Genomic DNA, 25309 nt, shown 5'->3' on the forward strand with positions numbered 1-25309 from the left:
GCCTAGCTGCTGGCTAAGCTGTCCCCTAGTCACTCATTCAATTTCGGGGGCCTTTCCCCTATAAGCATCTCCTCCCTCCTTCCTTGTATTCCCTGCTGCAAGGTGAGTATTATTAGGGCAACAACAAAACCCAGCTCTGGTGTATTATTCACCTGGCAAAAATCTAAGCTGGTCCCTAGCATCCAGGGGAGGAAGGTGGTCCCACTTCTTCACTGCTATCCAAGCCCCTCCCTTCCTGACCCCCACCCCAACTGGGCTTAGCCATCCCGGCCCCCCTGCCCCTGCCTACCACGTGTATGAGTCCAAGGGCATCTGTGTGCTTCCACCATGAGGGCAGAAGGCCGGCTGACTGGGAGCCAGCACCCCGCAAACCTTGTTGAGGGAACGAATGAACACAAACCCAGCTCCGGCCCTACATGTTCCCTGCTCTTCCCTGACACGTGCTGAGATCCCCCCCAACGACCAGGCTTTGCTCAGGCTCTCAGTTTGCTGGGGACCTCTCCCCTCCATGTCCCCTGTTAGCACGCCCCCCACCCCCCAATCTTTCCAAGCCCTGTGCAAACACCACCTGCCAAAGCCTTTCCCGATTCCCCTGCACGATGCCCTTCTGGAACCCACCCCCACCCTCCGGTCCCAGCACAAGCTCTCTATGATTTCTGATGCCACTTAAGATTTATTCTGCTTTTGAGAAATCAGAGTCCTCCAGCAGATCTTGGCATCAACAGATGCTCGCTGAAGAGAAGCATGAACCACCCCGCCCACCCTCGCTGTCTGCCCCCTTGGATAGAATGAGCTTCGGCATTGGTGTCTCCCTCATTCGCGCCAGTATCTCTGATAAGGTGTCTCGGCTCATTGTTAATTTGCCATCTGTGCTTCTCATTTCTCTTGTTTCATCAACGACACGGCTCTCAGTTGGATCGTCTGTGGTAATCCACTGAGAGAGAAACCTTTGCCGGTGCCCTGATTCCTTGCCACGATATTTTGATATCATGGTCCAGAGGTCAGATTGGAGGCCACGGAAAACATAAATTTGAGTTATTCTCTTGCCCGAGAACTCCTGGCTGGGTCACATGCAGAGGCAACAGGGGACTTCAGTTCTGCGCTCAATCAACGCCCCAGAAAACCTCTTGTTCTAAGTACTTGGTGCGGGACAGACTCTGGCCCTGTCGGGACTGTGGGGCTGGAGAGGACAAGCTGAGGGCAGCAGGGCCAGCAGCCAGGGAGCGGTTTCCATGAGGGTGAAATTCACAGATCCGTCTCATCCATCAGGAAACCGACCACCTCCAAAGAGGCCCAGGCTCCCAGGGCCTCAGTGATGGAAGGGAGCTTGGGAGTATTAACATGATCTGATGCTAGAAGCTTCTACCACCCTGGCAGCACGATCCATCATCTTTGGGACCGCCCCTGTCCCTGTGACCTGGGGTTGCTGCCCCAGCGGTGAGCACACCTTCCCCTGCGAGCTGAGAACAGCCCCTCGCTGGCACCGTCCGGCCATCCCCGTGCCCCTCCCAAAGCCACACAGGTGTCCACAGGAAAGGCAGGAGCCAGAAATACTGAACAGATAACCGAACGGGAGCCGGCCTGACTTACCACACATATGTTATCACTCCTAACCAGAACTTCGTATTTTCTCAAAAACACATCACAGCCTCATAGACCTAAGGCATACTTATCCTTCTGGAATACCAATTCATGATAAATCATCAGACCTCAACCCTTCTTCATAGACTCACTCGACAGAAGGAGGGGTTCTTCTCCAAAGGAGGTATTTAAAACTGAGAAGACCCGTCAGCACCCAGAGCCTGGGGGGAGTCAAACCCACGGGGGTGGGGGTTCGGTATTCAATGGTACATACAACCATTTATGTTCTTTGTAACTAAAAAACCCGGCACCTCACTTTTTAGCATGGGCAAGTCTGATGTTCCTGAAATTCTCCACTGTTTCTGAAAGAGTAAAGATGCTGGCCGGGACTGCTGCTCACACGGCTCCTGTCATCTCCCTGCCCGTCTTGTCCCCGCTGGGCTACTGTGCTGTCATGTTCCCCTGGGGGCCTGCTCTTGGTCCCCGATGTCCTCTGGGAGAGCATCAGACAGACGGAAGGTCAGAGACCTTGAGATGGGCAGATCGTCCTGAATTCTCAGGTTGCGGCTGCGCTTCAAAAGCGGAGAGAGCCTTTCTGGCTGAGGTGGGAGAGGTGGGCGGAGGACGGGCGGGAGAGCTTCAAAGTGTGGGAGGGACCCGACCCGCGGCTGCTCTCTCTGAAGAGTAAGGAAGTCCTGAGTCTGAGAACGGAGAAAGGGGCCTTCGTCCTACATCCCACGGACGTGGTCAATCACCCGAATGAGCCCAAGACAGGGTTCTCCCCCGGAGCTTCCGGATGAGAGTCGAGGCTGGTGATGCCTTGATTTCAGCGCTGTGGGACCCAGAGCAGAAATGAGCCAAGCCTGCGGCCTTCTGACCTACAGAATGGCACGGCAATGACTTTATGTTGCTTGAAGCCTCCAAAATACAGCAGGCCCATGCTGGGGTCCCACAATCAGAAGCAGGCGGTGACCGCCACGGGCTCTGACTGGGCCAGGTGGCTGCCGAGCTCCTGACGTGGGGGACGTGTCCGAGGGACACGCAAGAAGGGACATACCTCAGCCCCTAGACCCGGCAACACCATCTGGAAAGGCAGTGCCTGAGATGCCTGAGTGTTTTCAAAGTCTGGGCCATAGCAAAGAATCTTTACCTCTACCTGAGAATGCTATTTGGAGGGAAAACAAGCTAAAATTTGCTCTGCACATGACAAGAACATTTCTCTCTCTCCTCTTCTTTCCGTGTGGACAGTTTTTCCTGCAGTCAGTGGGCCGCTCTTTCCACCAGCAGCATCTGTCTGCTTCCCTTCCTGAGGAACGCAATGCTCTTGATTATACACAAGAGCACAGCCAAATCATGAGAATGAGCAGACATGTGTGCTCTAAAAGAAGATTCTGGAAGAGACTGCCCGTTGGACATCTTGCCACAAAAGACGCTTCTTTGAAATCACTCCTGTCACGCACATAAACAATGTTCTGGTGCTGGGCGTTCTCACTTATAGTTCGTATAACTGACTTTGTCACCACAGCATGTCAAGTATGGAATGGCTGACTCCGGCAGGTCAACAACTTAAGACACAAAAGGGCTGAAAGAAATGACCTTAAACCTCATAACTGTGAGGGTAAGCAGGAATCCAGACCTCGCTCTTTGGTCCTTCCTTGGGATATAAGATCCATGCGTCGGGATGTCTGTAACATATATCAGGAAGACCCGTCAGCAACAGACCAACCACGCACAAGGAGTGCGTGTGCTCTGCTCCAGGGGGACAGCTGTGCCCGAAGGGGGTAAGGAGGTGAGCCCCAGGGAGCAGGAGGGAGCCTGCTGTCCCCAGGGATTAGAGCAGCTGAGACCCCCCAGGTCCCAGGTCAGGCTTTCTCCTCCCCTCCCCATGGAGAAGAGTCCCTGTCACGGATGCCTGTTCATTGTCTGGAAAGCTCCACAGGCATCCGTACAGGCACATGCTGTCAGAGAAATCACAGGTGCCAGGGACAGAGGAGGGACAGTGGCTTAGGATGCCACCCTCTCGAGGCTTCAGAAGGCGTTCCAGCTGCAGCCCAGTCCTCAGTTCTGGTTCTCAGGTGCATTTATAAAACTTCATGAGACCGGCATGTTTTCATGATGTAACCAACTTCCTGAAAGACAGATGAGCCTCTTCTCCAAGATAAGTCTTGACTGTAAGATATACCCAAGCAACATGTCTTGAAAATAGAAGGGCACAGAGGAGATGATGGTGGAGGGTGTTGCCGCTGACAGCACTGGGAAGAGGGACAAAGAATGACACTTCCCGTGGGACCTGTTCTTAGCGGCCACGGACATCGACAATTTCGATCTCAGGACCACCTTTCCTTCTGTATAACTTCTAGATAACTCTTGCCTCCCAGATCCTTCATAGAAGACAGGATGTACCTATAAAATGTATTCTTCAAGTCGGCTTTGTAGATCTTCCGTATGCCCCTGCCCCCTTTCTGGGAGGTCAGCTGACTATAGATTCTGTACGTGTCACTAACATTCTGTGCTTTAAATACAGAAGCACCAAAACGGAGATACTTTATAGAATGAAAATATATACAGGACCACATTTGTTTTCAAATACCTAAATAACACTACACACACACACACACACTCACACACACACACACACGCACACACTCACGCCCCCAGGGACACGAGTTGGTTCATTTTAATAACTAAATGATGTAAATGATATATACATCTTAACAAAGTTCTTCCTTCATTGTTTAAGAATCCTCTACCACAATATGAAGATGACTTTTGGGAGAAATGAGAAGTTCAAGTGCAGTCTACTTGGTTACATGGAGAAGGAAGCGAGGCGGTTCCAGATGGAGCCAGGTCAGTGGGTCCAGGGGGCCAACCTACACTAATAAATGGGAAAACTAGGGGGACAGGTGAGGCAAAGAGCCCATTCAAGCCCATCACGGTGGACATTTTTCTTTCAAGAAGTTCAAAATACGATGGCACATGCTCATACAAACTCCCTGGCAGGATGGGATCAATCCAAAGGTCTTGAGATTGACCATCATTCAGTTAGTCCCTTCACGACTGTGAAAAGGTGTTCTGAGCCTGGGAATAACACAGGTTATCCGGACTGCTTGAAGGTGAGCCTAAGAGCACTCCCAGAAGGAATCCATAAAGGGGGTCCGAGGATTCCCATCTGGTGACCTCACAGCGAGCAGGCCACCCACCAAGGGCGTCTGTAAACACTTCACATGGAGCCCCTGCTCATCAAAATGAAGTCCACTGGACCTTGCCAGCCCTCCTGCCCACACCAACCTGATTTAACAAAAATCAATGCATGTTTCTGGAGTGAGCAAGGATTTACACTTGGCTTTCTAGTTTGAGAGCACTTCAACTTAATACATGCCTAAACGAGTCATGCCCAGGTTCACACTTTCGGACGCTACTGCTCGTCACGTGAACATAGTTTTTTTGGAAGGAACAAAGGAGAATACGATTTCTGAGAAGAAAAGTGAAGGCACAGAGGAAGAGGTAGTTGAGTAGAAGGTCAGTCCAATACTTAACACATTAGCCTTGTGGGAACCAGGGCAACCCCAAAGGATATCTTGCAGGACTGTCCTTAAGCGCGTTTAGGAATCCTGTCTGCTGTGAACCTGTGGAAATGAAACCAAAATTTAGTATTCAAACATTCACCTCCAGAGAAACAGCCCTCATGTTGGAAGTTCCCTCATCTACATAAAAATAATAGGTGTCTAAAGATCAATTAAATAATTACATTTTGTTGTGCTACGGCTCCCAGGATGCTGATCGGGGACAGAGATCCAACTCAAGTTATTTAACAAGAAAATGGCAGATTCATAATTAGGCCCAACATCTGCAGGATATTTTTTCAATAAAAGCAGATGGATGTCTGCATACTTTCCCATAAATTATAGTTCTGATTACTCCTTTGTTTTCCTCATTTTAATAGGAAAACAGAATACTGGATGTTATTTTTTTCCTCTTCTGTTATGAAAGACTGTTTTTCCAAAGTTCATTAACTGTTGACCTCGGACATCCTATAAATTAGGCTGCGTCTAAAAGATGTCTTTATCTGCACCCGGAGTACAACATAGCTCATAAAGGGGCAGTTTATTACTCACTCCTTCAGGAGTGAATTGCTGGTGCAAAAAACACTTTCTTTAGGGGCTTGAGGAAAGATGCATCTGACGAGAAACATTTTGTCTTTTACGTTGTTGTTGTTGTGGTTTTTAAACACGAAAGTCCAAGAGGAGGAATGCTTGGTGCTCCCATCCTGGAGTGGTTCCTGCTGTGCTGGGTGAAGCTGTGTATTTGGGGGATGTAATCTGGCCTGGAGCAGCAGCGAGAGGAACAGGGAGGACGGACACGGCGTTCCGCGCTGCTGCAGCTGCACGGGGCAGTGAGAGGCAGCGTCCCGCACCCCTCTGTGTAAGAGGGAACTGTGGCCGACCATGGGAGGGCTAATAAGCATTTGTCCCCAAGGTCCCGTTTCTGCTATGCTGTCTTCCCCACGGGCCACCACTGAGGCACAAAGATGTGCCCGGTGCTAGGATGCCCAAAGGTGGGAAGACGAATAAGGAAAGGTTAAGGCTGTCGCTTTCATCTCCGTGAGGCCGGGGGGGCAAGACCAGCAAGTGGGCTGGGGCGGACCTTAGAGAAGCAAAATGAGGACACTAAGAGAAATGAATTCTCTTTCCCTACTGAATCTAAACTGGCCCGCTTTCCCAAACTTTCCATTCTCAATGAGGAAGTCTGGCCGTCCGCTTCCTCAGAATCTCTGCTACAACAGGATTCCGCCCTGGCTCCCCTTCCTGTCATGGCCTCCAACCCCCTCCTCCCCATCCCCCGGAGCCTGTTACCTGGCAGGGAGAACTCAGGGGACAGTTCTCTAGCTGCTCTCAAATGCGTCCTGCCTTGGCCAATGTTTTCAGAATCTTGGGGGATCATGGGAGCCACGTAAAAACCTGCCCTTCCTGAGAGCACTGAGTGCCGAGCCAAGTCGGGGGGAGGTGGGGTTGTTTGGGGGGGGTTGTGAGGGGTGCAGAACAAGAGGAGAGGAAAATCCTTATTTGCTTTTGTTCAACATATTCCGGCAACTTGCAAGCAGATAAATTCTGAACGCTTTTTTGGAGTTTTTTTTGTTGTTTTATTTTGAGGGGATTAAAATATATAAGCGTAAACGACAGCAAACTCCATTTTGTTGGGTCTGGGGTGAGAGTAAAACCTGAGGGGAGATAAAGCGCAGTGTACATCACTCAACTGTGGGGGTAGTGGCCAGTTTCACAGTGAAGTGTGTGTATGCGTGTGCTCAAAGAGCTCACGTGTGCAGGTGTGCAAGCAAAAACTGGCCCTCGGTGTCCGGAACGCAGGGGCAAGGCCATAAATACATCCCGATAATACACATAGAAAAGCATTCTGAAATTGCTAAAGATGATCCAAAAATGTCAAGTTTAAATTCCATTTTTTAATGTCCTAAATGTACTGCGGTCTCGGTGTTTATTTCTTCTCAAGTCGTTTCTGATTCTTTTGCCTCTTAAGATGCAGAGAGGACCCCGGCTGCATTTTTGCCATTTTTCAACTCTGAAGTGAGAGGGAAAAGGTGCCTCTGCAGGGGCCACGGGGAGTGTGGAAAAGACCTCTAACAAATGGTCAGCCCCTTCCCGGGAGTGCCTGGGCTCCCGGCCCTCAAGCATAGACTCCCAGCCCGAGTCCCACTGGCATGAAGGGATTTCAGCCAAAAGAAGGGACCTAAGTTTTAAAATGCCATGAAAATTTGGGAGATTCTACTTCATGTCCGAAATTGACCAATACATCCATGTGAAATTCTCCATACCGCCTCCTTGGCCCAGGCTCCCCGAGCCCCACTAAAAGAGAGGCAGAGAGTGACTCTAGCCTTAGCACACCATCTGTGGTTTCAGCACTGCCCCATGGGGAGAAAGGGAGGCCGTGTTCAGATACTGCCAGAAACAGGGCAGAAGGGAGCTCTGCATTTGCTAATGGGCGGTTCCACTTCTGGAATGTGGACAAGAGGCACTGCTCGGCTTTAATGTTGCTAATGGCACCGGAACGGAAATTTAAAGGCTTAAGTTTATAGTTCAAAGCCAATTTCCTTCCTTCTCATCATTCCCTGTTGTTGGAAAGTGGATAAGCAGGAGTCAAAAGAAATTCAAAGTTATGACCTTCAGAATGGGAAATGAAAAATGTCATTTGCCTAGGCAAATACATATTAATATCCTTAATATCCCACTCTCATTTTTAATAAAGTTGCTTCCTTCATATGCCAGGGATTTACTAATGGTCAGCAGATAACTGGAAATCTTTTTGATTGTGTATCTTGTGTGTGTGCGTGTGCGTGTGTGCGTGAAAGAAACCCAGTCTTATTACCTAGACGTTGTTTTCTCAGGATGGGGACTGTTCTTACATAAGCCAGTATCATGTTGAAAGCAAAACAAAACTACTGTTTGATGGTTATCATTGCAGCACATTATCCTTTGTGCAAAATGTGGGAATGAGTCTTCCAGGGGCTCCCTGAGCCAAAGAGAAAGTGAGGTCACTGAGGTTGGAACAGGGGCAAGTGTATCAAGGAAAAAAATCTTGTAAGTGAAAAGAGAGCTTGATCTGGGTGATCTGGTAGCTGTGGCTGGAAGGATGAGGAATGGGAGTAGAAGGAACAAGGGGCAGGAGGAAGGGCAGAGAAAGAGGTTGGGGGGTGACAGAGAGGGAGGACAGGGAGGGAGGATGGAGAGGGAGGGCAGAGAGGTAGCGACAACCGGGAGGGAGGAAGGAGAGTACACGAAGGGGCAGGCTGGAAGTGAGGAGAGGAACAGGAAGAGGGGAAAAGAGAAGAAAGAGCCCGAAATGATCAAAATATTAACTCAAAATTAAATCAGAAAACCAAAGGCAGGCACATGGTTACATACATAATCTGATTTCGCCAGCATACTTACGAAGAATGACGTGGGTGATAACGAATGCAAATATAAAGACTGTCAGAAAAGACAGAGATAAAATAAACATATAAAAAAATCTGTAGTTTCTTTTCCCCACACAGTTGCCTACCCAGGGACAGTGGTGATCAAACCGTTCTGAAATGAGAGGCAGAAAAAAAAAAAAAAAGGAAATCAGTTAATAGAATGTCTTTTTACTCGAGGGAGCCCCCCCAGCCCCCCAATACTCTGGCAATACCGTCGATCCTTGAACGGTGCCAGGGTTTGGGGTGCCAGCCTCTGCACAGCTGGACACCCCATCTAACTTTGACTCCACTGAAATGGAACAACTGATAGCCTTCTGTTGCTTAGAAGCCTCAGTGATCACATACACAGTCGGGTAACACATGTTTTACATGTTATATTATTATATACTCTGGCAATAAAGTAAGCTAGAGCAAAGAAAATGTTATGAAGTATATTGTAAGGAAAAGATAATATGTTCACAGCACTGTGCTGTGTTTATGGAGGACTGCCCATGAATCACCGGCCCCACGCCGTCCCGGCCTGTGCTGGTCAAGGTCAACTGTATCATAAAATCACATCCAACCGCATATTTCCAAATGCACCACTCAGGGAAATGCTTAACACGAAGATGTTTCAAGAACAGAATCATTCTTCCAACAGAACACAGCTGTTTTGAAAAAATGAGAAACACACGTTCCTCTCAAGCAGTAACTTAAAGGAATGGGAACTCAAACTCTTATCATGATGAGAAAAGATTTCCCTCTTCTGTAAAAGCCTCCGAGATTCACAGAACAGTCTTCTGTCTTGTTTGTGTGCACACATTCGTGCACGGGGGTGCGTGCGTGCGTGCGAGTAGCCATAGACAGAGGTGACAGGGGTGGCAGGACAGAGGCGTCCTCCTCTTGCTCTCACATCCCATAACAACCATTTCCCAAGGAATGTCTCCACTATTTCAATAGTTGTAGGAAAACTGTATTTTAAAAATCAAACTGTGATCTTCATGTCCAATGTAACACACTGGATTTTTTAGTCCGCAATTCTCAGCTAAGTTACCTGTAAAGGGAAAATGCTCTTACAGGCTTGTTGGGGGGTTACATAATGTCTGGGAGAGCATTTTTAAAAGTACACGGTGTTTTGTAGTTTGTCGAGAGAAGTCGCATGCCTTGATACCCCTGGCCTTGAGCCATTTCTGGGAGGAAAATGACGCTGCCCTCTTTTCTAGAGGAGCAAACTGAGTCCTAGACAGAGGGGAGGAGAGCCCTCAGGAGCAGTGGAGCCAGAAGCTGAGGCCAGGACCCCCGCCCCCTACGCTGGCCCTGGTGCCCCACGGACGCCCGAGGGTTGACACTGGGCACTCTAACACTGTCTCCCCCGGAAGCCCGTGGACAAATTCACATCTTCTCAGGGCAGGAATTTCACACAGTCTGTAATGCCATTGTGATTTGTCCCTCCCCTTGCAAATCATGGCCAAGTGCTTCTCTTCTCTGCTGCTCAGCGGATCTTCCTTCCAGAGGACTATGCGGAGTGTCCTACTAACACACTCACCCTGATTAGACCGCCTGCTGCCCATGGGGCCGAAAGCACTGGGGGGCGGGGGACATCTTAGCTTTTTACTTGGGGTCTTTCTCAAGCTTATCTTCTACCCAGTTTTCAAATTTTAAATACCTATATGTTTTAAAACCTACAGAGATGCTTATGGGAGGTGTGACTATGAAGTAAGCCAGTACAAAGCCAGGAAAGGCGGAGTGTCCTTTCTTTCTGGTCACCTGTCATAAATCACTCATCTCCCATTTTATGTCTCCTGCAAGCTTGCTTCTTGAAAAGGGCACAAGGGACATCCAGGGACAGTGGCGGTAAAGGAACTGTAATATCCATCCTAGCCCTCAAGGTGCATTATGGAGAAATAGCCAGTGTGAACAGAGGAGCCGAAGAGAGATTTCAGAGCTCACTGGCCTAGTGACAAGCTGCTGGCCTGTACGAAGCTGATACCTGGGGGAAGGGATCCCCGGTGGCGGTCCCCATCCGTGTTAACATGGGCTGCCGAGCCCACACGGCTGGAAAAGTTAACTCCTGTGCCAAAACCACCTCACTTCTCCCAAGTCACTGGTCTACACAGGCTGTACGAGAAGACGTCTACACAAAGAACGGCAAAAAGAGGGAAAAAAAAAAACTGAACCAACCGGATTTTCCTAAGACTTTGAGTCTGTCACTTTGAGAAGCCTCTTTTTCTTGATCTGAGAGGATCATGGGAATGGGAGGTGGAGACCCGGGGGCACAGGACGACATGCTAGGTTGGAACTTCTGATTCTAGCTGTGAAAGCCGATTTCCAAACCCCAGATAGGATGTGGACTGAGCCTCTGCCTCAAGCATCTATCAGCGCAGGGGACGCCAGGGCTTGGGAGGCGTAACTAGCATCGTGACGTGGCCCCTTGAAGCACCAGGGTCTTCGCAGCTCACTGTAGACCACGGCCAGCGGGGCAGGCGGCTGTTTTCTTTCCAGCTGAGAAGTCTTAGCTAAGCGGGGACTCTGGTCTTCCTGAGGGAGGCAGAGCAGCTGGGGAAGGTGAGGAGCAGGAGACCCTTGCTCATGGCATCTGGGAGGCTTCCTACGAACCCAGGAATGGCGGGAACGCCTGGCTCTCCCAGCGCCCTCCTCCCATCCCCTTCCTCCACCTCCCTCTCTGCCCGACTAGTGGCGGTGGGCTGCCCGCCGGGGCTCAGCTTGGGCCGCTTCTCCTCTCCACGGATTCTCGCCCACGGGGAAGTCTCTCTTCATCAGACCACACACCGGTGATGCCAAAATGGCATGGGCCACCTTCAACAGGTCCTGTCCGCTCTACCCCCACTTTTCTCCACAATCATTCATTTTTTGCTTGTGTTTGCCAGTGCTACGCTAAGTCTTTAATACATATTTGTCAAATGGCTGCATAAATGCTCATACTCCCGAGAGGACATCCACGCCAGCAAGCGTGTTGCCCAACATCGAGCTCAGTTAGCGCGCAGCAAGGCTGGCACGAAGCCCGCTCCATCTGCCTCCGGGACTCCCGGCCACGAAATGCACGCGGCCCTTCCTGAGTATCCTGCAGGTGCCCGGTGGCATGCCAAGTGCCAGGAGGGAACACAACAGCAACAACAACACTCCGTGGCTTCAAGATGCTCCTCATCTTACTGGATGCGATGCTTTGTTTTCAGACTCCAACTTGTCTCGCGCTCAAGGACTGAACTCCGCGCTGAGAAAAGCTACTTGATCATCTCACGCAGTCTGCTCTCTCTCACCGGGGCTGGCAAGCACACCGCATCCTCCCTTTACGGGTTGGGGATAAAAGCAGGACAAGGGGTGCTCACCCCGTCCTGCATGGCTCTGCTCCGAACACACGTGCCCTCGCTCGGAGTGGAGGAAGCTCGGGGGCCACCCGGGGTTGTTCTGAACGGGAAGACTCCTGTGACTCAGTTTCCAGGGAGAGGAGCAGACAGGAATTGGGTACAGGCTGAGCTGGGGCAAGAGGCAGCGCGCACGACGTGCCCCGGGGAACCTGTGGGAAGCAGGAACTGCCTGGGCGAGAGGTCATCTGGGGGAGGAGAAGGGGGACCCAACAGCTGGTGAAGCCAGCTGCATGCGTCCCCAACATCTGGGACATTTTGAACAGCTGTCACTAGAGGTCAGTTTGTGTACTTCCCGCAGGGAAAAGTTAAATGGAGTGTCGTCTGTCCCGGGGGTGGGGGTGGCGGTGGGCGTGTGGGGTGTTGTGGGGGAGTCTTTAAGAATAGACTTTTTGGAGCTGCCACCACATCCCTTGATTCTCAAGGTCAGACCCTACCAGAAGGGAGTGGTCTCTACACTGTGGCATTTCTGGAGGGTTCCTTTCCAAAGCACCAGGAGCTACTCCCTGTGCTATCGTGCTGTCCTGGATCTGTGCTCAGCCTTCCTGCACACAGGAACAGAGCCTGACAGGAGGGGGACAGCACACAGGGGGCGGGGCTAGGTGCAGACAAACATGGAAGGTTCTCCGAAAGGACTGGAGATCCTCGGAGCTAGCTGGCGCGCCCTGACCTCAGCACTGTTAGCACCACGCTGCCCTGTAATCATCTGTGGATTGTCCTCCCCTCCTTCCCCAGGTGAGTGTGCAGCAAGAAACCATTTCTAGCCACCCGAACAGCCTGGCAGACACTCAACACACAGGCACCAAGCCAAGGAAGAGATGCCTTTAATGGCTTTTGGTAGGTTTCCAAGCAATCGCTGGTTGCCAGGTGCAGACATGGGAGTATGCTGGTGAAGAGAAGATTTTGGGCGAGCCAACCTGAGGAAAAGGCAGGGGTCCGTGAGATCTGAAAGCACTCAGAGAAGCCGGAGGGGTGGCAGCTGTCGACCAGAGCACCAACTGGACAGTCAGTGTGAGTCATCGCATGGCGAGAAGGGGCCTCTGGCTTCTCCCACTAACAGACGGAGACGGGGAGGTTTTATCAAAAGCTCCAGAGGACGCCACTGGGAGACCCAGATGCTATGGCTGGGAGGCAGGCCAACTTCAAAAAGTCACCTGCCCTGAGATCCTAAGTGGGGGAAGGAGGTCCCATCGAAATGGCCGGTGGGAATATACTCCAGAAAAATGAATTACAGTCTTATTTGTTAGCTCAAAACTCAAAATAATAATGAACACGGTATTATTAGTGATGATTGAAGGTACCGTTCATCGGCTGCCTGTTACATCATCACGTATTATGTGTTGCTAGGATTACTTTGTCATTTGTCATTTATCCTGGACAACAGCCCCATTGTAGGTGCTATGCCCACACTTTACAGAGGAGGGAATCACCCAGAGACACTCTGCCCATCGAGAGCCGCAGGTTTGGAAGGGAGACTGTGTCTCTCTCCCGACTAAAGGAAGATCGCAGGGAGGAATGGAATAGGAAAAAGACCCCAAATACAAGGAAAACAGGAGGGGTACTAAAACTGCGCGAGGACAGAACAATCCACTGAAACATTAAGGGAAAAATATCTGCAGAAGTTGTATTTGAAGGCTGCCAGAGAAAGGAATACAATGCTTGAAAGTTTAAGAAGTTAAAATCTCCTCAAAGCCTGGCTCTCAGAGGCCCTCAAGAGTGGGATCGATCCAAAGATAGAGGAAGCCCATACCCTCAGTCCAGGCAGCTGCAGACCAGAAAATTCTGCATTTTCCAGACAATGGTCCTGGAATGGCTCTGGTTGGGCTGCATCCCAGCTTGGTCAGAAGGGAAATAATCCCAATTTCCTTCTCCAAGAGCATCTTGGGAATCATGTGAAAAAATAGATGGAAATATACAACTGAAATTTAAAACTCCTAATTTAAATGTTACCTCTAAATTAAGTTAAATGTTTCAAATGTACGAAATGGGAAATTATTTTTTCTTTAAACCTAGGGCTTTTTCTCCTTTTTTTTTTTTTTTTAACATCCCAAATTAGAAAAATCTTGCCTTATGAGGTATCTTTTGTTTTTTTGGTTTTTTTTTGCTTTTTTAAACGATGAAATGTTAGAGTGGTACATACTGTTATCTGGCCTTTATGATTCCCATGCACTTCTTAGACACTAAATAATTCATACCGTTCTAAACTTTTGGTAAGGCCCAAGTTAAAATAGCTTTGCTGCTATGTTCAAGGATTGGTTAGGTTTCTGGAAAGCAGCCTGGCATGCTCACTCCACTTCCTCCTCCTTCTCTCACTCTTACCCACTTTTATCTCCGTGAGGCCTTGCCAGGCACTGTGCTCAGCACTTCACATGAATGGTGTCCTTTACTTCTCAGGCAACCTGGTAAGGTTGACGCTATTATGCCCATTTTACAGATGAGAAAGTGCAGCTGGAGAAGTTGACACTAGAATTCAGGTGTTAACCCGAACCCTAAACCACCACCTGTTCCTGCCTCCTGGGCTGGTCACTGTACCAGGTGGGCCTAAAGGCCCGGCCCTTCCCTCCTAGAGCAGCAAACTTGGGCACCCGTAACCCGGCAAGACCTAGCTCAAGTCTGGGGATGCCTGCCCTCAATCAGGAAGTCCTCCAATGTATCAAATGATGACCACATTCTCAGCAGAGGGAAAAATCAAGACAGGGCACTCCTTTGGAGACACATGGATTTGACAAATCTATCACGACCGTGGGGTTTGGGGGTTATTTGGGGCAAAGGGACATATCAGGGAAGGTCTTCTACCTCACTGCCAAGGAGTAAGCCTCCTTATCTGAAGATGAATTCTACCTGTAATATCATATTAACTAATCTTGTGGCCTTCATTTATCATCTACATGGGGACTCAATTTCTTCACGTGTAAAAAGTTGAATTCGATAAGCCCCAAGGCCCCTGTGAGCTGTAAAATAAAACGCAAAACGACTCTGTGTTTTCTTAGTCCCTGTAAGGATTTTTTCCAGTCTTGAGCTCTTGCCAGTGTCCTATAAATTAAGATTCTACAGCTTTTAGCTCTATTGGTTAAAAAACTAAAACTTCCCATGTAAAACCAGCAAGTAAATGCACAATCGTTGTAAACTTTACAACGCAATTTAACGTCACCTTGGGCAGTGATGTGGAATCAAAGCATGGTCTCACCTGCACCACTCCCCCGAACCCTTGCTCTAGCTTCTCCATTACCCGGCACAGTGCTGAGTCTCTTTGGACATTGAGGGAGGGGGCCTGACAACACAAAACTAAGGTCCCTTTAGCTCCCCCAATGGCAATCTGAACACATTTCAATTTCCTTGAATTGTCTCAGTTTGCTTAACTTCTGTTTGTAAGACTGGTTTCCAATGCTGGGGGAATTTTCTGCTGCTAGAAGGGGGGGAAGCACGCAGGGGAGAAGCCAGCCTTTGGGAGCAGATGTGCCATGAGGGAGACCTGCGGGTGAGAAACAAAGATGACAACAAAACTTGAGAAGAGGGGGAGAAATAAAGGTCTTTCCAGAGAAGCAAAGAGAAATAGTATCCCCCCAAAATGGGGAAGAAGGCAGGAAAAGACAATCTAGTTTGTAATACAGTTTTTGAAGAGATATAAGAAAGTTAATAGAAATATGATGACTTCAAAGAGTGAATCAGCCCATTATGAGGTAGAAGGAAAGAATTCTTAAATTTGGGTTCCTAGAGGGGCATCCTAGGAAGCGTCAGTTCCAATGAGGTAGGCGATTGGCGCTGCCTTCTCCGGTCTCGCTGTCCCAGCATCTCTGGCCTTGGGAAGACTCAGAATGAGAGCCCCACTGTTGAGCTCTTTGAGCTTCCTGGAATTTAGTTGCTGGCTTAGCTCTGGCTCATTATGACAAAATCAGTAATGTAAGTTCAAATTTGTATATCCTCAAAACAACAGTCTTGAGGCACGGGTGGTCCCTGCTGTGTTGTGAAACTCTAAAATAAGCCAGTGCCTGGGCATTCAGGAAGTCTCACTTTCTGGCAGTCACTCTCCGAGCCTGCCCAGACCCCTCTCAGCCTTGGCTCCCCACTGTCTGTGGGTCTGCAGGGCCAGAAACGCTGTCTGGGAATTCCTCTTCATTCTCCACAGAATAAAACTATCCTCTGAGTCTGAAAAACAAGCTCGTGCTATCAACCAACACCCCTCAGAAACTTCTCCATGCCTCTCTAGTAATTCCAGGCCTTGAAATCAGTATCAACTCCACCTGACATCGGAATGACTTAAACATCTGTAGGGCTTTCTGATTTTTAGTCCTTGTTAGCATTCGCTTATCTCACACCGGCCCTGGGAGATAGGCAGCACAGGTCCCCGGGTACAGGTGAGGAGAGTGAAGCCGGGAGCAGGCAGAATTGCCAAGGCCCTGGTTGCTCCATGCTGGGTCCGCGTCAAGAACCACTTTTGATGTCCTGTTGCTGCTTTCCTCACGTTCCCACACTTTTCAGTCACGTTCTTTCATGTCCCATCACTGTGGTTTTGAAGCGCAAAATGAAGGTTTGAGAATGAGGGTTTCAGAAGTGAGTTATCTCGTGGGCACATTACACACGTAAAGCTGATGATTCTAAGGCTCTTCAAAAGCTGTTAATTTGACTATATATATATATACAGTTGGAAACCTGTGCTCCTGATGGGCACGCTTTTCTGGAGTAAGCACTTCTACGATCTTGTAGCAAAGACCTGAGGTCATCTCGGGCACAGAGCTGTGTCGATGAGCAGGATACAATGATTCAACGCAATTGATGATGATTCCCTTGCAAAACAAACTCTGATGTGTTCAAAGTAATAACCTTTAAAAAAATTATCCAGAATTAAATCTTTTTGCAAAGCTTCTGAGACATTTCATTTTTCTTAAGTTGAAACTGTAGACCCAACTTTATGACGAGTAGGGTTAGAACAGAAGACCAGCGCAAGGAAAGGATGGCAAATATGTACTGTGCTTTATACACTTTAGGTCGGTTTCCCATGTAATATCTCATCCAGTAATATACCCGTGTCCACACTGTGTCTCGTGGCTACCACTAATGCCTATGTGTTACGAGATGACGTGCACAGATGTGGGACCGGAGAGTGACAGGGGCCCGTGCTCCCCCTCTAACCCTTCTTCAGTTATGTGGCTGATATTCATATTTATAATATTCATAATTGTCCCCAGTTTTGCATTTCGAAAAGGTGGGACCCTGAGGCATCCTCCCTGCCCAGCACTCTCAGAGAAAGGCCTTCTGGAAGCTCAGTGCAGTTATCCTACTGCATAGTCCCGGCTGCCCTACTTTGCAATACAGAATAGAAGAAAAGCCAGACTCAGATGGGCTGAAGGGATATTTGATGCTCAGAAGTCCCCTGTAGGGTTTTCCCAAATCCTCACAGCTGCTGTCACTCTGCACAGATGTTCGGCCCCTCAAGTATCTGCATCTCCAGCTGCTTGTGTGATTGGCATTCCGGGACATGTGCCTGGGATTCCACAGTCCCTTTGTCCCTTTGATTCAAGGCTTGGTGATCTGGTGCAAACCTCCAGGTTTGAGAGGGTACCGCTGAGGGTAGGTAACCCAGTCATTCCTATTGAGCACAAGGAACTGAGGGTGTGTTTGGATGTCACTCAGCTCAAGCTCCTTTCCTTTTCTTACTGATACATTCACCTTGACTGAGCTCTTGCTATCCTTCCAACTGCCCACTAGGCATTCCTACCTACCGGTCTTGTAGGTAGGACTCACCTTCAGTGGGTCCAAAGCTACATTCATTATGCTTCCCTGTTCACTCTTCTCCTCACCACTGGCTTCATCTTAGCAAATGGCACCCTCAAGGCATCTGGCTGCCCGAGGTAGAGAACGTACTTTCTGCCCATTCCTCATACGCGGCTGGCCAACAGGACTGCCCGCTGTATTCCTGCTGTCTTGTTCACGCTTCTGCCCCCATCTCTGAAGGCCATCGCAGTGCATATGCCCTTATCAGCTCTTCCGTGAACCACTGTCAAACCTTCGGGGGTGCCGCATCCGTGTGCTCCACATGGCTGCTAGAAGGACCACCCAAAGCAAATAAGATCACATGGGCCCTGTGCTTGTACTCTCTGTGCAGCTCGGGCTGCTGGGGCCTCCCCATTGGGTGCAGCCTTGACGTGACACAGAACTGATGCGTTTCCAGATTGAGCTCCTTGGGTGCTGGGAGGTCCCTCTCCCTAGTCATTCACCTTTTCTTCCCTTTCAACTAGAGCAGCCAGACCTCTATCGGTTTTATACATTGAGTTTCCCCATTATATTGCATTTTCCAAAATGGCCCACAGCTTACAACCTTCTCCCCACCACCTCCACATACTACAACCAGCTAGGAAATGTTCCCTGTAATTATTCCAAGCAGTCCCAAGTTAAGATCCCAGTATGTGTGGTATCCTGCTCTTGTAAAGTGACAGCTTGGGGGAGCCCTGTTGAAAGGACACTGGGTTCTCAGGAGAAAGGACCTGTGACCTAATCCTAAAGGATGATTTAGCAATGTCTGTGGGTCCCAGCAGCTGGATATACTACTGTCAAAGGTTCTTTCCAATTCAAATATTAAGATCACATGGCTGAATACAAATGTCAGGAATTGAAGTCAACTGAGTCTGTCTTGCACAAAATTAGGAAGTGCTGGCAGGCTTCAGCAGCAGAAACTATAAATAATTGATAAGAACTGGTCCTCTTATGGACCCAGGTTAGGCCCAGAAGGAACCGGACGCTGTAAAGCCCTCAGACTACAAAGTGCTACATAAATACTCCCCCTCCCACCAGAATCAGATCAGCACTGACTTCTCAGATGCTAAACATAGTGGGTTGTCTTCTTGTTGGTGGCTGTTGTTCATGAGAAGCGTGCCAGCACTTCACTGAGTCACTCTGGTCTAGCCAGTGGATTGTCAATTACTTTTTTAAAACAAGGCATTCAAAAGAATAGGTCAAAGGTTCTCTCTAGTGGTCAGGATTACCTACATAATTTGTGGGGTCCACTGTAAAATGACACTATAGGGCATCTTATAGAAAAATTCAGAAGATGGGTGCCTGGGTGGCTCAGTTGGTTAAGTATCTGACTCTTGATTTTGGCTCAGGTCATGATCTCAGGGTTGTGAGATCAAGCCCCGAGCTGAGCCCTGGGTCACCTCTGTGCTGGGTGTGGGGCCTGCTTAAGATTCTCTCTCTCCCTCTCTTTCTGTTCCTCCCCACCCACCTCTGGGCACACACAAGGGCACTCTCTTTTTCTCTCTTAAAAAAAAAAAAAAAAACTCGCAAGAATTTCAAAACAGCAACAGCAGAGCATTACATCGACCTTGGTTCAAGCACAGCCATGAAGCCAGACCTGCTAACTGCCAAGGGTTTACGGTCTGGGGAAGTGATTTTCTAATTGAGAACAATTAATGGCTAGAAATTCCACTGGATTGTCTGAAAGGATTTACAAAGGGCATCTAAGAAAGAAGTACAGCAGGGACATGGTGATGGACTATTAAACTTGCAGAAGGCTAACGTCCCATCCCACGTGGAGAGCCTCAGGGCAAGTGGAAAACGCCTCGCTGCTGATAAAGGCCAGAGCTACGGAGCTCAGACCCAGCGGCCAGGCCAGGGGAGGCTCCTGCTGCTGGCCCGGGGCTGGTGGAGGTGTGACCGAGAATGGCAGGATAGGGGTTAGGTTAATGAGAGAGAGAAGAATGATGGCAGGGAGGACGCAGGAGGAAGCAAAGGCTAAAACCCACCCTCTTGGCTACAGTTTCCCACCAATATCAGAAACTCAGGTTTCTGACCTCTAGCGCAGTGGTTCTTAATGCTTTTTATTCCCTAATGCTTTGAAAATCTGATGAAAACTGTACCCCATCCCCTCCATGCCCTCATACACAGCAGTTTCCATACAACCACCCACGCCTGTTCTTAGACCCTGGGGTTAAGAATGGTTGATCTATGGTTTATCTGGCTGAAAATGAAGTAACTCATTTCAAACAACAAATTTTCAAGTTGAGTTGTTCTGAGAAGGCAGACAGATGGGTCTGCTCGATGTGCCGCCCTAGGGTCCTGAGGAACAGTGCCCTAGAGCCCCGCCCCAGCTGGAGCACGGCGCTCTGCTCACCCCGCGTAACTTCTGGCTGCTGTGCACCCACACCGAGCGTGAGCATATTTCTTACAGGAACGGCCTATGTTTTATTCAGGGTTTTTCAATCTAAGGTCTGTGATTAAGTAGTGGGTCAAGAAATTAATTTAGTTGGCGTGACCAGCATTCCGATTTTAAAAAAGGAAGACAAATAGCCTGGAAAATACCAAGGCATCTCATGGAATCGAGTTATTGCTTCACGAAACATTATCTGAACATTTATCTACATCGAGTACCAGCGAATATGCATTTCTTCCCGTGAGTTGCAGGAAAGAAAAGAGGTGGAAAGCAACTGCTGCTTTATTCGCATCTGTAACTGGCACAGGGCAGGCCCTCAGATACTTGCCCAGTGAATAAACAGATGTAGATATCCTATCTCCAAGAGGCCGAAATACATTCTCAATCATGCCGTTTTCATCCACCCAGAGCTGTATCAGGGGTATTAGCTTCTGATCAAACTTCTATTTTATAACTTTTTATCTTTTCTCTTGGAGTCTGAAGATGTTATTTGTACTTCTTGAACTTTGACGGTTTGTGGGTGGGGTGGTGAGTTGCATTTAGTGAAGATTTTGGGAAGGAAACATTTTTGTTCCAGTTGAGAGCACTAACCTAGTCAGAGAACCAAAAAAGCAATATACCTTTTTTTTTTTTTTTTAAAGAGATGACGGTGAGGTGGAGAGATGAAGGTAGATATAGCCAGAGGAATGTTTAATTTTGTTTTTCCTCTCCTTGCCTCCTCCTCTTTGCTCCCTCTATTCCCAAATATTAATGGAGCAGCTTCATGCCAGGTAAGGTGCCAGCGACTGGGAACACAGAACGAAGGAAAGAGATACCGCCTGCCCCCTTGGAGCGCACACTCCAAATGAGCCTTCTATCAGGACAGCCTCGTGCATGCAGGCAGAGTTCAGAAAGCCAGGGGAGGCTTCCCAGATCCCTCCCTGAAAAGGCAGGCAGGAGTTCACAGAGGAGACTGTGGCTTGTTCCAGGAATGGTGAAGACAGGGAGGCCAAGCCGGAGAGGTGGGCAGGGCACACATCCTCATGTTTGACCAGGTTAAGGATGTTGGTCTCCTTCCTAGGAGCCACCAGCAGGAAAGCACTTTCAAGAATGGTTGGACGATCACATTCTGTCTGGAGTTGTAGAGGGGGAGATCAGATGGGGAGAAGAGACAGATGGCAGAGGCCACCAAGAGACCCCTGCCTGGTCATGGTGAGGGGTGATGGCAGCTTGTCGCTGGCCTTGGCAGAGCAAAGGTGGGGGGGAAGCCGTGAGTGGCGCTGGGATCCGCCTAGTAAGACAGAGCCCTGTGATGGAGAAGGAAAGAGTCAAAAGTGACTCTTAAGTGTTTGCCACTCCAAGTGTGACCCACAAAGTTTGGCTCTCAGCAAGGTGAAGGTCATGGGAAATGCTGATGTGGGATGTCTCTGCTCCCCAAGTGGAGATGTCAGAAAAGCAGGGGGCAGCTGCCGGTCTGGAGCTCTGAGCAGAGGTCTGAGCTAGAGCCATAAACTGGAGGGAAAGACAGACTTCAGGAAGACAAAGGGAGCCAACACACTTCCCAGGGACAAAGCCCAGCCCAGCACAGACTCCCCAGAGACAAAGCCACGCATCAAGGGAGACAGCAAGTCAGAAGGACACTTGGGGAAGGGGCCAGGGGGATGGAGGGTGGACAGGGAGACCAATAGAAACAGACTTTCACGAGGTAATTGCTTGTGGCTTTCCTGGGTATTGAAAAAAAGTACTTTTAAAGCAGAGTTGCAGTTTGACGATTATAGGCAGAAATGAGGCAAGCACTTCTTAGCCAGATAAAAATAAAACCCACGGCCGGAGGTCCAATCTACCTTTGGCTCAGAAGGCGGCCTTGGAGCAGCACACACAGACACTGGGCTGGAGTCCCATGGCGCCCACCCAAGACGGGCAGAGAAAGGGCCCCGGGGCCCCGAGAAATTCTGTCCTTGAAACCTCCCTGTTGCCAGGGGATGCGCTTTCCAAACCATCTCATCAGACACACGGTCTCTCTTTTTTTGAAAACCATTTTTAAATGAATGTGCAGAATAAAAAAAGAAATGTTCAAAAATTATTTTAAAGGCGTTATTTTGAATGAACAGAATCTTCTAACAAAGCATTTTTTCTCAAGTGCACGTATAAACGAGCCCCATTCTGCTGTGAGAGCATCTGACCCCATCATCCAGAAAGCCGCACAGGGCAGGGCCCGTGCAGGCGTCTGCTTCCTACCGTGGTTGTATTTTCATTCCACAGTTAGAAACTGGAGTCCTGTTTATGAGTTGGCTGCCCAGAAGAGAAAGGGTTGGTTTTGCATGGTGGGAGAACTCTAGCCCCTGGGACAGGGAGTCACAGTCATTTGCTGAAAATGAACACGGCGGCATCCTGGCTTTGCTCATTCAGTGTGGGAGCTGGGCCAACACGGTCTGTCATGAAGGGATGGCTCTGTCCCCCCTACACCTGCAGAACCCTGACCTCACTCCTGCCAAGTGCAGGCTCTAAGACCAAGGCCACTCACCTCCCCTGCCTTGTTTCATGTGGGGCATGAGACCTCCTGCCATCCCAGCCTCACCCATGGTGCCTGATGAGAACATGAAATGTGTGACCTCCCTCAGACTTGGGGGGCTGGGCGTGTTACTTGATTACTCCCGCTCCAGGTGGTCTCAGATGGACCCAGGTCAGCTATCTGCGGACAACAGGTTGTAAGGCAGCCAGGGCCTCTCCTCAGGCAGTGATGATGCCACCAAAGGACCCCGTTGGGAATCTGAAGCCCCCTGGGATGAGGACGATGAGGGCTCACCCTACAAAGTCACGGACAAAAGTTCTAAAAAGGTGTTTTAGGATGTTGTTTCCCAATTTTCCCTCCAAGAAACTGCCGGTGACTTTTAGACAGAAGAGTCAAGGACAGATGGGACCCCGGTCCAGCCAGGATCCACTTCGGGAGGCCCCTTGCTTGCCCCTGACACCCCGAGGCAAGGCTCCCACTCCTCCCGTGCTCGCTTGCATGCTTGCCCACGGCCCGTCCCTGGGGACTCCTGGGCGCTCTTGAAGGACGAGCTTCTTCTCATGCTCTATCCTGTGGCTCCAGCATGGGGGACAGACCCTGCTTGTGGCAGGACTGGAAATGGACTCCTCATTAGTGGCAACTAAGAACAACCCACCCACTCACCAGGAAGCTCGGAGCTCACTGTGTGAACTGTAAAGAGCGGGGCATGGAGAGTGTGAGCATGCTGGCCATGGGGGGACGTCCTGGGTGAAGGGAGCAGAGTTACTGTGGGGTCTGCCCTCCGGCTAGCATCGTTGGCAGCTCCCAGGGTGGCGGGTCCTGTCCTACCACCATCTGCTCTCAGCCCCCTGCAAGCTCCTGACCCCACCACTCGCTACCCTCCCTTTCCCCATGTTTGTCTTTTTTGCTCTCTTCTTTCTTTTGCTGTGATTTTTCTAGCGCTTCCCCACCCGCCGCCTTTTCTTCTCTCTATGTGTCTGACTTCACGGACACCAACCAACCACTCCTGCTTGACATCGTAGCTCTGGCTCTCTGCGGCTGATCCCATTGTTTCTAGGTCCTCGGGTTTAAGCGGCTACGGATGGAGTTCTGGAGCGAGGGCCAGAGGCTTCCAGGCAGTCAAGCTGAGTTATGTACTGTACAGAAACGTCAGCATACTATGATTCACTTAAAATATGTGAACTCCATTTTTCTTTAAAAGCATTAATTTTTAACTTGGGGGAAATAATCATGTTTGCAAGAAATAAAGGGCTCAAACCCTCATTCCCCTTTGCCCCAACGCCTTGAGTTCAGTGAAGCACGGACTCCTGCTGGGTCTTCCCCTGAAGTATTTCTGGAATCCATCCAGGTTGTCTTTCCACCTCCATGGTCGCTTCCCTAGCCTGGGCCAAGGGAACCTGCCCCACCCCAGGGCAGCAGCCCTCCCACTCACCTCCGTGGCTCCGTCTGCCACCATCCACTCACTGTCTGTCAGGTGGACAAAAGCCACTTTCTGAAACACAGAGTTGATAGGATCACTGTGTTGTCTCCTGCTCTCAGGGTAAGACGGAGGTTCCTCAGTGGTCTTGGAAGGTGTGTGTTTACCTCCTGCCTCTCATTTACCTCCTCCCTCACTGCCTGGACCTCCAAGTCAGCCTCTTCAGCTTGGGTCCCTCCCTGTGCCTGACAACCCGTGCTCATCCTGTGGTCCTCAGACTGGGTGCTCCTTCCCCTGGGTTAGGAATCTCTCCTGCGTGTTCCCACCTAACCGTGTACTTTCGTATTGTTCATCTGCTTCCCCATTCCATGGATGCGGCCCTGCGTTACTGGGCGGGCACCTGCAAGCTTGCAGGCGGGACCCTGTCAACCCCATTCGCCGCTGTCTCCCCAGTGCCTGCCTTGCACAGAGCCTGACAATCGACAGTTGGTAGACATCCCTCCAACAGCTGAGAGAGGCGCTTACAGAGTCACACGTCCAGCCCTAGAGGATCACTAGCCTACAAGCCCCCTGCTTCCTTGAGCACAGGGTTTTAAGAATCCCAGACACACACGCTGGTGACTTTCTGTCCTCCAGCAAAGCTTCAGCGTGATCAAAGATGCAAAAAATGCAGGGTTTTTTTTTTTGTTGTTGTTGTTGTTGTTGTTGTTCAGCTAACTGGACTGAAAAATAAACCTACAAATCAATCACTAATAATGGTTTTTCAGGCACAAAACGCTGGTGGAAAACCAGTTACTTTTATCATATGATAAAACGGCTCTATTATGATATTGTTGTGAATTTAACTCCTAAGAGTCAAGAATATGCTCTATAATACCACCTTATTTTGCCCACTTCCAGGGGAAAGACATGTGGCACAAACCATTATACAACACATGGCAGGGGTGGGGTGGGGCTGGGAAATGATCTTTGCTTCAAATCTAAGACGACATCCAATGAGCCTTTGCAGGAAAGCCTTAACTTCTTTAACTACACCAACGGTTCTTTTCTTCCCAGTATTTCTCAGTGGCATGAAGAGATCGAGACAAGGACAGTGGGGAGGAAGGGATTCTCAACAACTTTTAAGGAACTTTCAAGAAGGATTCTGTTTACCCAAGAACCCAGAGAGGTGGTGAAGACAAGCTCAGACGCTCATCCCGCCACTGAGCCCGCCCGCCTCCAGGAAGCTCTGCGTCTGTGTGCTGCACACCTGCATTTCTTGAGAGAGAAAGAGGAAGAAAAAGGGGAAGGAAGAAGAATGTGCCCAGTGTCATTGGTTTTCTTTAAAAAAAAAAAAAAAAAAGGA

General features: G+C 49.5%; 1 protein-coding gene across 2 annotated transcripts in view; it reads right to left on the reverse strand.

The window, feature by feature from the left end:
• The window catches only part of ZDHHC14 (zDHHC palmitoyltransferase 14), a 264670-nt gene that overhangs the window by 29628 nt on the left and 209733 nt on the right, over positions 1–25309 (reverse strand). For both annotated transcript variants that reach the window (XM_080806722.1, XM_080806721.1), the window contains exons 4-5: positions 8523–8660; positions 5164–5207 (exon numbers count right to left, since the gene is read on the reverse strand). In XM_080806722.1, the coding sequence (XP_080662848.1) occupies positions 5164–5207; positions 8523–8660 (182 nt within the window). The remainder of the gene's footprint in view (positions 1–5163; positions 5208–8522; positions 8661–25309) is intronic.

Source organism: Martes martes, assembly GCF_963455335.1.
Source record: "Martes martes genome assembly, chromosome: 6".
Lineage (NCBI taxonomy): Eukaryota > Metazoa > Chordata > Mammalia > Carnivora > Mustelidae > Martes > Martes martes.